The 12,303-nt window shown below is 43.0% G+C and overlaps 1 protein-coding gene across 1 annotated transcript in view; it reads left to right on the top strand.

Moving 5' to 3' along the window:
- The first annotated feature begins 2,444 nt into the window (after positions 1-2,444).
- The window catches only part of LOC149868901 (enoyl-CoA delta isomerase 2-like), a 151,439-nt gene continuing 141,580 nt past the window's right edge, over positions 2,445-12,303 (top strand). Inside the window, exon 1 of the mRNA XM_090037679.1 lies at positions 2,445-2,555. Within this exon, the coding sequence (XP_089893805.1) occupies positions 2,445-2,555 (111 nt within the window). The remainder of the gene's footprint in view (positions 2,556-12,303) is intronic.

Raw genomic sequence — 12,303 nt, forward strand, 5'->3', positions numbered from 1 at the left:
GGGCACATTGGAGGGATGCAACAGGCTACAATCAGACCTAGACAGGTTACAAGGGTGGGCGGACGAGAATAGGATGGGCTTCAACACAGACAAGTGCAAGGTGAGGCACCTCAGGAGGAACAACCGGCACCGTACCTACAGGTTGGGGAACTCCCCTCTTGTCAGCACGGAGGCGGAAAAGGATCTGGGGGTCATCATTGACTCCAAGATCAACATGGGCCGGCAGTGTGGGGAGGCAGTTAGGAAGGCCAACCGCACCTTGTCATGCATCTACAGTTGCATCTCGAGCAGGTCCAAAGAGGTGATCCTCCCCCTCTGTGTGGCACTGGTCAGGCCGCAGTTGGAGTACTGCGTCCAGTTCTGGGCACCACACTTCAAGAAGGATGTCGACAGCATGGAGAGGGTCCAGAGGAGGGCCACTCATATGATCAGGGGACAACAGGGCAGGCCCTATGAGGAGAGGCTGCGGGACCTGAACCTGTTCAGCCTCCAAAAGAGAAGGCTGAGGGGGGATCTTGTGGCCTGTTATAAACTAGTCAGGGGGGATCAGCAGGCATTGGGAGAGTCACTGTTCCCCCGAGCACCGCCAGGAGTGACCAGGAATAATGGTCACAAGCTGGCAGAGGGTAGGTTTAAGTTAGATATCAGGAGGCGCTACTTCATGGTCAGGGCGGCTAGGGTCTGGAACCAACTTCCAAGAGAAGTGGTGCAGGCTCCTACCCTGGGGGTGTTTAAGAGGAGGTTAGATGAACATCTTGCTGGGGTCATTTGACCCCAGTACTCTTTCCTGCCATGGCAGGGGGTCGGACTAGATGATCTGCTCAGGTCCCTTCTGACCCTAGAAACTATGAAACTATGGGATGCTGATACATCAGACATGCTAATTAGTATGTTCCAGCAGACTTAGTTAATCAAGTCTGCTCCAATGCACTGTAATTGCAATGTGTAGGAGCAGCCTCTCCACATGTGTACAGGCACCCATTACTCGTATCTGTAAAAGATGAAACTGAGGCAAAGAGAAAGAGAAAAGGCTTGCTCAAAGTCACAGACCCACATTTCCTGAGGCCCAGTCCAGCCACTTAACCAGAAGACCATAATCCATTGATCATATGTAACCCACACAAAATGTACCAGACATTTTTTTACTGCAAAGTGTGTTTTCTAGTTTTCATGTTGCTAAGTAGTTTGTTTTAGTTTCAATATTTTTTTTTATTGTTTGTGTGTGTGTGTCTGATTGTACAGCATGTATTATGATCTTGCTTTTTGTATTTGAGATCTGGTCTCCTCTCCTCCTGCTTGGTAATTTTGAGGAGAAACTGCACTAGGCAGATACCTGAGACAGAAAAGACCCTTTTGATCAGGCCTTTAGAAACCCTCCTGTATTTACTGTAACTAAGACACCTAGCTACATGTTCTGTAAGCATGGGGAATTAGACCCCTGGCCTACTTGGCTAACTGGGCAATATCCTTTTTTTAAATTAATTTGTGAAAAGAGTAAAACTGAACACCTGGAAAGTTTTGATTGGAAAAACTTGGGTGAAGTCACATTAGGTATACAGAAACTTTCAACTGGGACTCAGGGCTCTTTCTCCTGGGGCTGCAAAGCTGAATTGGGAGAGAGAGAAACTACTCCCCATGCTGGGGGGAAGGGTGTCTCCCCAACCCCTCCTTCACTGGAGAAGAAAGCTAAATCTATGTAAAGGGAAAGCTTCAGGTACAAGGAGAGAAAGTTGGTCTCAGGGTTTGAGACCTCTATTCCCTCCCTCGTGTTTCCCTGGGTTTTCAGCTGGATGATACCATGGGGGTATCAAGCCCTGAAGCACACTGATCAGGGTTGGAGCCTGGCAGTTCTGCTGGCAGATTTAGGCCAGGATTAAATGCCTGGCACGTTTGCTGCTATTGCAACTTCGTTTTGTTTCAGCCTAGCTGTGTGGCTGAACCCCAGCTGTGTTTTGCTGGCTACTTTTGGCTAGTATTAAAGGCCTGGTAAATTTTGGCCAGTCCTAAGGCCTCAAGTGGGATAATACTATACGGGTATTAGTTCCTAGAGCATGCTAACAAGGGTAGGAGTGTGGCAGTTTTGTTGGCAGATTTCGGACAGGGTGGTACCTGACATGGTTTAAGCCAGGGTGAGGAGCCTGGCTCTCTTTTGTTGCCTAGTTCAGGCCCAGCACAGAATGGTTTGGCTTTCTTTTGTTGTATGGTCCAGGAGTCTGGGCAACATTGGCCTGGCTCCATATTGTTGTTTGCCCTAGGCCTCAGTGCAGGCTGGGCCTGACCCTTGTTTGAGTTCTCTTGCAGTTTTCTGTCCCAGCAGAGCTGGGGATTGAGACAAGGAATTCTGGGGGTGTGGTACGCTGACTAAAGCCACAAGTCACCCCTCACAGCCACCATATGGAAGTGGAGATCAGCTTTCCAGGGAGCAACAAGGGGCCCCTTGCAACATGGAAGGACCTATGCTCTCTAGCAACTCCCTGGGGCACAACAAGCCCAAGAAGCAGTTCATAGCACTCTCCTGTGTGGACCCACATCACCAGCCCATTGCTGAAGTGCAGGTATAGGGCTGCAGACCCCCGGAACTACCCTTTGGGGGAGACCCCAAGTCCCAGATTGGCTGGGTATGGGTGAACCTTCCCCAAGATGATGCAACCTATAGACTATGCCTTATAGTTGATAGTTTTTTAAGTTGCATTTGGTATTTTCCTTTGTTTTCATTGCCTTTGTTTCCTGTAATAAATCTGTCCTTTGTATTTACACTGCTTGCGAGGAGGAGGGTTTGTTTATGTGGGACACCCCACCCAAATTCAGTGTTCCCAGATTTCTGGGTGAGGGCTTGAGCCAAAGTAAAAATTCATTTGGTACCCCAAAATTTGAGCTCACCCCTTGTTGCTGCCAACCAGTGCCCAGCAGAAGGGTTACACATATATCACTACTTGGGATACAGACTTACATTAACTAACTAAATTCTTTCTTTGTAATGGGACAGACTGATTGGAAAAAAATAAGGGTTAATGTTCATGAACACTGCCAGATGGCTGTACAGGGAAATACTGCTGTTGTTGTTATAAAAAGTTCAGTGATCAACTTTTTCTGCATAGATAGGGGACAAAACAAAGAGTAATAGTCTTAACATACAAGGCGGGAGAGTAAAGTTGGACATCTGGAAGAACTATGAAGGTGGTTCAGCACTGACATGGATTACCTAGAGGGGTTGTGGAATCTCCAACCATTAAATGCTGATTAGACAGACATTTGTCTGGGATGGTTTAGACAAGGAAGATTCTGTGATTCCTGCTTTGAGCACAGGTGTTGGCCTAGTTGACTTTTTACATCCCATCTTTTTCCTCAAGGGAAAAATAGCAGTGAAAGTGCAAGGCTGCTTCTACTGTTATAGCTGTTCACTGGGACAGACTGCACTACAAGGATCAGAGAGCCCTTTGACCTAGCTGAGTCTTAACTTTCTGGTTGGCCTGTCAACTAAGGTACCAATGTGGTTGTTTGCATCCTGCATACCTACCCATTTGGAGTGGGATTGTGATTCCTGTACATTTCATACAAAAACTGCCAAACACCTTTGCTCCAAGCTATAATCAGGTTGAGTGACTATTATGTAATTACCTTTTCTCTCATTTATACAGAAAGAATTCTGAAGTCTGACATCAATGGACTAGGACAGAGGTTGACCGCCTATGGCTCATGGGTTGAAACCAAAGGGACTGGATCTGGCCCACAGCAGCACAGGAGCTTGGCAGCATGCAGCTTGCTTTGGCACATTTCCCTTCTCCATCCAGGACAGTGTTACCAAACCCCTCGATAGCACCTGCTCCCAAACACTCTTGAACCTCCTAAGAATCTGGCATTTATCCTCCTGGCTGAATTTGCTCCTCTTTACTGCCATTTGGGATGGGAATCTGTGGCACTCAGTCATAAAGAGGTCACTGCATTGGGGATGGGCAGCTTGTAGTGGTAGCTAGGTCACAGCAGCTGTCCCATAATTTGTAAAAGGTCACTTTCCCCTGGACTAGGAAATTAATATTTTGTCTTCACACATCTTCATTTGATGCATAGAAAATGATGTTTTGAAGACAGACATCCACAAAGAATGTAAATGTGTATAATCTAACAAAGAAAAGTATTACATTTCTATTTTTTTTTTATAAGTAAGATCTGTGTATTTCTCTTAGCTCTTAATACCTGAGATAACTATAAATCACAAGTAATAGGAGGCCATGCAGTTAAATTTTCTTCCTGTAGGGTGGGAAATGCACAATAGCAACTTGTTACATTTCAGAGACACATTTTGACCCTAAACACACTGCAAATATGTCCATTTCCATTATGAGAGACCCCAACATATCTACATTTATCTCTGGACCCTTAAGACATATAAGCCTCAACATTTTAAGACATGCCTAATTTGCTTCCCATGACACGTTCTGAATTCAGCCACTCCTTCATTGTCTTTGGTTGCATGTGAACAGCAAGGCTACTGCCTTCATTTTTCAATCATGTTGACTCCTGGGACGACATGACTGGCTGGGGAAATTAAATTTCAGAAATTAAATTTCAGAAGACACCATCTTTAGCCACAAGTGCAGTACTTCTTAAGGCAACACCTCAGGGTTGTAACTCCACAGTTCTCTCCACTTGGAGGACAGAAAGCAACTCTTTCCATAGCTCATAATGCCTCACCTAAGTTGACTGGAATAGTCGCAGCAGAAGAAAGTGACTACTGACTCGTGAGGGACTGAACATGCTGTCTCCAGAGAGATGTCTACATGTCACATGGCAGTGCTGTGCAGAGATACCTGAGGTGTCTCATAACAGAAGCACTATAGTCATGGTAACATAGTGCTCTGCCTGAGCTAATTAGAGCTCTCTTGGGTATCTCTGCCCAGCTATCTTCTGGAGACAGCCTGGGACTGCATTGTGCCATGCACACATTCCCAACCCTGATGGCTGAGATGAGATTCTTTGCACAAAATAATAATGCCTCAAATGATAAAGGGAAAATGGTGGCGGTTTGAGCAGGAAAGTGGTCCCAATTTGCTTTTTTAAATTAGCAATTCAGGTGTTATCTATTCTGCTTTTCCTAGAAGGCTCATTGGACACCTATGAAATGACTAGGTTTATTATTATCAAAACATCAAGGAAGCATGCATAAACTATGAAAGCAAGTGAGTTTTTGTCATGACTGTTTAAAATACTGGGGGCTGATCTGCACATAGTTTTTGCACTGATTTAGCTAAATTGGTTTTGGGCTGCACCCATTTAATTAAATCTGCACAAAAAACCATGTAATTCCATCCTAATTAACTCAGACTTCTGATCAACAGTTACATAAAAGAATCCTTTTTTTTTTTTTTTTTTAAGAGATTCAGACCCTTATTCATGTAAGTGTCTGAGAAAGTTCCCACTGAAGGCTTCCAGTAAAGGGAAGACCAGAAACTATACTTTACATTTCCAGGTTAAAATAAGCTGATCAGAAAAAGTCAAAACTGAACCAAAACAATGTTAGGACTTCTTTCTGTATCATAAACTAGCAATAAAGACTGCAAGCAAAATTCTTTTGCCATTGTAAGTCACCTTTAAGGGCGAGAAGGCAGTACCACATGAGTCCTTGGAGGCATTTCCAACACTTCATTTTAGTCATCTGGAACAATTTATCAATACACACTCTCTCTCTCAAAAAAGTTTTTACAGAACTTAACTCAGTATTACTCACTCTGAAAGTCAGTAAGGAGTGGTCTGACTGATGCTTCAATTGCTATATCCTCCAGCTATACACTATGGGGCCAGGTACATGGAAATCATCAGGCCTCTGAGCAAACTTGGCCACTATCCCTCCTTTCAGAAGGTCTTCATGTGAGCATATTCATACTAAAAGTGGAACCTGTGGGAATGAAGAAGGCAATAAATTAGCTACGGGAACATTAGCATCAGAAACAGATTTAAAATTAAAATGAAGGAAATCATTACAAGTCAACAAATCATGGCTTCTGTTGCACGTCTGTTTAAATGAGAAAAGGAATTAAGAATCCTTCTCTCTTGCAATCCTGTGCAGTGAGCTGCCAGAAATGCTACTCTTACTCTCTCTGAAAATAAGAACAGCTAAGGGAGTCTTAACATATACAGCTGCCTCTCTTCTTTCAAAGCTGACTGCTGTATTGCACAAGTATTCTTGTAAACCTCTTTTCAGTGTGGCAGAGCTTCCAAAGATAAAGTTTTTGTACAGTTAACATATATTATTACATGTGCTAACTGATTAGTGTTAATGCTACAGTGCTGTAGAGGACAGCAATTAAACCTTGCTGGTGAGTGGCATTTTGATTCTTCTAGGACAGGGCTTTCCAGCTTGTAAGTGGTTGGGAACAGAATGCCCCATGGGCCCAGGCTCACACTCAGCTCCTGGGCCATGCAATGCTCCACTAACCTGTTTCCTGAGGTGGGGGCAGGCAATAAGAGCCTGAGAGAGGGCAGGAGGAGAAGACGGGAGACTCCAGCTGTTGTTGCAGTCAGAGTAATAGGTGGTGCAGCTGGGCAGGAGCTCAGGGGCCAGAACTTAATCCATCACGGGTCACACGTGGCCCAAGGACTGCCCATTGGACACCCCTGTTCTAGGATACAGGTTTCTCTTGCTTTATGTGGGTTCTGTTTGTGCGAATTTGCTCTTATGCAATGACCCTTTTTATACCAAAAAATCATCATATGAGAGGTAAATTCACTCTTATGCAATCAGTTTGGTGGAATCCTGCAGTCAGCTGCTTTGTGCAGTGCATTGTGGGAGTGACACACACCAAAATATAGTCTCCTTTGTGGATCTGTGCTCCTTGCTTATTGTGTTTCTGTAGTTGCCGTCCCCATTATGATAGTGCCCTGTGCTTGTGTGTACTCTCTGCTGTTGGTGAGTACCAAAATTGTTTTGTAAAAGTGGTAGAAATGGGCCTGAGGGTCAGTATAGTCAAGGTCTTGGAACATATCTCTGTTTGTTAGATCATAAAGTGGGTTCCCTTTATGCAAATTTGAGTTATGTGTCATTTTTCCAGGAACGCGCTTACAGCATAAACCAAGGGAAACCTATATAAGCTATCAAAGGGAAGGAGTATTAGATGCTGCAGAGGTACAAGGTAAATAAAATGATGTCTGGAGCCTTCTATGATGAAAAATGTCTTCTTGTTCTGTATTTGTTCAACACCTAATACAACAAGGATCTGAGCCAGGACTGGATTATCTAGACACCACTACAGTTCAAATAGTTATTACTGTTATTACTACTACCACAACTAAATTTCATTCACATGACACAATTTCTACTTAGATAAGATAGCATTTTTTAGAATAAGTGTAGAATTCTTCCCAGTAGTTCTCTTTCTTATTAATTTTTACTGTCATCACTTTCATGCAGGACTTCATTAATTCCGTTTCTCCCAATTTTACAATTAAAAAACCCAACCAAAACAAAAAAGCCTGTCTTTTATTCTCTAACTATAAAGGAGTTGCATGAATGTAGAATATAGCTTCTGTTCTCATCATTTTATTTGTATTTGTTTCTGCTTTGTCATAGCTCGGATCTGGAATTCTACGCAGTTTTCAGGTCCCGGGGGTCTCCTCTTCTGACCCTGTTTGATGTCAAGGTGACTACATGCTCGCCTCAAATTAGAGGTGTAGAACTAAAATTTTTACACTTATTTTTTTTGTTTAATGAACATGATCCAAATGTAAAGTACTACAGGAACTTCAGTCACTTGCAAGCAACAAGCATAAAGGTTTTGTGCTGACCACTGATGACTTTTACACACACCTACTCTGCCCTTGCTCTGAAAGGAAGTGGTCTTTGTTCATAACACACTTCTCTATTTACAGGAATAGGCACCTTCTTTAGCCTCAGCCATTATTTCCTGGGCTGCAGAACAGTACGGCTGACAGAGGCTTTGGTAAGCTTCTTTAGCAGGCAACTTTAGCAGTATGCACAATCACTACAATGGATGTTACAAGATTATTTACTCTTAAACTGTATCAGCTGAATATGGGACTTGCAATGATTCATCTTGACTACAGAAGCATATGAGTATCATCTGTGAGACCCCTGCTTCCCCCACAAGCACACTGCACCTGCTTTTCCACAAAACTGTGACTACAATATGTATGTATATCTGACAAGCAAATTGTAATTGTATGACTTGCATTCATCACTTAACTAAAGTATGTTTCTGGCTGAAAGGTTTATTACTTAGCTTTCAAAAATGCATTCCAAATCATCCTTCTAAAAGGCAGGGACTATCTGCTATAGATGTGTTAGTATTAATCATTCATATGGGCCACTACCAAAAGGTTAAGTGTCTTTTTAAAGAGACAATTCATTAGCTTTCCTCACACTACAGAAATATGGCATTCTCAGTAGCATTTGCCCCCCTCTCGGCTATAGTAACACATCATGCAGACAGGCACAAAAATGTTCCTAACTGTCCAATGGGGTTATGATTAAATTATCTCTGGGTAAGGTTAACCACCTCATGTTCTCTGCCATCCGTGCAATGCTGACAATGCTGCCAACACGGCATCAAGAGTGTAAATTCCTCCCATAGCTATCCCCAAGAGGTCTGGGGTTCACTACTTACAAGGTCCATCTGGCTGGCAGTAGTCATGCTTGCCAGAAGCCAGTAAAAGTAGCACCGCATGTGCCATGGAATCCATTTTCATAGCAATCAGTATTGGCAGCAGCAGTTCATTTCAGTTGGCTTCAATAACCAGCATGTGAGCAATGGTGACCATCTGGGGAGTTGAGTAAATCCAGACCCAGCTGAGGTAGGTCACATGGAACAGGCTGGCGTATGACTAGTGGGCTGAGTAACTAGCTGTAATGGGCATTGTTGCATTTGTGTAATAAAGCAGATTCTGAGGGTGGGGAAGTCTGTGTGTAAACACAGTCATATGGTGTATTTAATAACAAATCACTACAATTCACGCATCCATACACTCCCTCCCAGCTGTATTAAGGAAGGGTACTTGGTACTCAAAAACTTGTCTAGATCCTTCCCAACTATAAAGTTGGTCCAATAAAAGATATCACCCACAAAAATCCTTGCCTCTCACATTTTTCCTGGACCCTGAGGACTACAATAAATACAACACTACCCATTTTTGATCAGGTCTGAGAAATAGTATACGCATCATTAGAAAAGGAATTGCATAATACCATCAAAAGGTTAATCTCACCACCGAAGCACATAAAGGCATTCCATGGCAATATAGTATTGCTGATAATAATTATTGCTTCATCAATACGGCCACAGCTCTACACTCCATAAAACTGCTCACCTGATAAATTAAGAAAATATGGATCATATATAATGCATATATATCATATAACTAATATAGATCATATATAATGCATAAAGAGAAATCTACCACTAACAAGGCAAAAATGACTCATAAAAGGAAATGTTTTAATTCAATGATATATACACGAACCGTGCCTTCTTCTGCACTACCACTACTTTGAAAGTGGGCATACATTATTTGTAACATCAGTCTTCTTCTAACCGGGAGTCCCATTCTGACACCAGCACTGCACAGAGGGAACAGATGTTCAAGGCACTGAAGGCCTCCTTCCCACTTAAGGAGATATTAATGGCAAAGTCTGGGTACATATGATTTTAATTGTTCATCTGCACACTTACCCCAATTCTAGAGCTCAGGTGGCCACAACCAGCACGGGGGCAACCTCTTTTCTCAGGAAGCTCAGGATAACACCAGTGCCTACTTTCCAAATAGCAAGTCTGTCTCAAGAACTATCTTCACTAATGGACCCAAGCAGAGAATAAGCTTTCCTGCTGTTCACATGCCTTCTCCTCCCCAAAACCTTCCATAACAAAGCAAACAAAAGCACAGCACTATCTTCCCTAGACCGAATATTTGCTCATACACATATATTTTTGTAATCCACTAATGACTATTGATTAGTACTCCTTTATTTTAGTCTTCTGTTGTGTTTGTTTGGGGGGGAGTAGTAAAGCACAGAATCAGCCATTGGAGTCTGTCAATAGCTCCTGCAAAGCCTATGAAAACTGACTGCTGGAACTCCTCAGTCACATGCCTCTGCATCACACACAAACCTCCACAACAACAGCACCCAACACTATACTTTCTAACCCAGGGGCAGACAACTATTTTGGGCAGAGGGCTGTTTACTGAGTTGGCAAGCCATTGAGGTCCACATGATAGGCAGCCAGGGGCAGATAAATGTTAATTTTCTAATTGTAGTTGGGGCCACGTGGGCCAGATAGAGTGGCCTGGCAGGCCACATCCGGCCCCTGGGCCACAATTTGCCCACCCCATTCTAACCCCAAAGTAGAGCCTAGCTGATTAGTTGCCATTGAAGTATCATGCTTTGGGTAGTCACAATCCTGTCTTGCCAGTGATCAGAGACATCATCTTGGAGCTTTGTGATATCACAAGCAATTTGCCTCAGAAAGTTTTTTTATAGATTTCATAGATTTCATAGACATTAGGGCTGGAAGGGACCTCGGGAGATCATCGAGTCCAGCCCCCTGCCCAAAGGGCAGGAAGTCAGCTGGGGTCATAGGATCCCAGCAAGATAAGCATCCAATTTACTCTTGAAGGTGTTATAAAACAAAAGCAAAACAAGACAGAACCAAAAATAAATAAACAAATTTAAAAACAACATTTTTTTTCACCATCTCAGAATTATAAAGCTTTAGCAGCTTGTCCTGGGCCTTGAGAACTCACTAGTCTGTGCTGTAGGCCAGACTAAAAGCACACAGCATCTTCCTTTACCATGGTACTCCTGGGGCTGGGGTACATTATCAGCACAGAAATATAATCTGAGGTGCTGGTCCCACCCTCTAGCTCTCTGCAGACACTACTGGCAGGTCTTTCATCACTTCAGCACAGCTACTTCAGATACCTCACAAATGCTTTTCAAAAGAAACAGAAATCTTTCTTACCAAGAAAAGAGTTAGAACTCAGCATTTGGAGAAAAAGGAAATACTCCTGATTTCTTAAGACTAAGGGAGTTTTCCCAGGCACTTAGAAGGGATGTCCACTTTCTTTTCCCATAGTACTGGGTATCGAAGGTCCCTTCAAAATATCCCATTACTTTAGGAAGCTGTGGAGGGAGCCATGAGACAGATGCTCACAGGGGAGGTGCTATATTTCAGTGCAATGCAAGTGTGGATGCAGGAAAACTGAAATGAAGGCCAGTGGTTAGTTTGGGCATGCTGAACTACTCATTCACTCCCACCAGATCAGTTCTGTTGTGTCGACAGACCCATAGGCTATGTCCCCACGAGTAGGAACATGCATTTTGAGGCACCGCAAAATGTACCCAGCACACATGAGGAGCCAAAATTTGATATCAGGAAAGCCTGTTATCTAAAAAAAAAATGCAACCAAAAGAAAGGGGAGCAGTGCATGTGGCTGCAGTGTATGCCACCAGAAACCAGAGCCTGGCCAGCCAGAGCCACATTTCGGCTGCTGGTCAGGCTCCATGCACCTGGATATCTGCTGCTGCAGCCCCAGGAAGCCCCCAGGATCCCAGAGCCTCCCCCTACCCCACCCGGGGCTATTTGCCACATGTTACAGTGCACATGAAGGGGTGTTCCCTGGGGATAAGTAGCAGTGGCATAGCTTTATGTCACTGCTATTTGTCCCCAGGGAAATACATGTGTGCATTTGTGGGGATATGACCATAATAGACAGCAAGTGTGTCATTCATGCTTAGGAGCAGAATCACCTGTTTCATATAAGCAACACTTCAATCCAGGTCTGAAAACACAAACCAAAGTATACAATGTGAATGACCGTAAGTGGCTGTGCTGGCCCCTTTTGGCCTATGATTTTTGTACCTAAACAACCCCAGAGAGCAATAAATACAGATACTGAAAAAAGGAGATTGTAATAGATGAAAAAAATAACTTACAAATACTGTACTTGGAGACAAAAAATACATAAAAACTAGTGTACAAAATATATAACAAGAAAAAATAAACTAATCATTAGTATCAGCGCCTGGAATTTGCAATTAAGGAAATGTTTGGATTTTACTAATTTGGTGTGTTTTAGTACACAGATTTTCCTACATTCTCCTATTTTTTCAGCTTTTGTTTTTTTCCTTTTAAGTTAAGTAACCTTAATATAACTTTGCCTTCTGTAGCAGGTTGTGTAACTCAGTATTTTGTTGTCACAGAGTTCAAGCAGAGACATTTGAATGATACCAAAAGAGATTTAAATTGCCCCTACTCATTTTAACAGAGTATTAACTTTCCCAAGTGAATGCACTTA

The sequence above is a fragment of the Crocodylus siamensis genome, chromosome 3 (assembly GCF_052110815.1).
Source record: "Crocodylus siamensis isolate JL-2025a chromosome 3, ASM5211081v1, whole genome shotgun sequence".
In the NCBI taxonomy this organism is placed as follows: domain Eukaryota; kingdom Metazoa; phylum Chordata; order Crocodylia; family Crocodylidae; genus Crocodylus; species Crocodylus siamensis.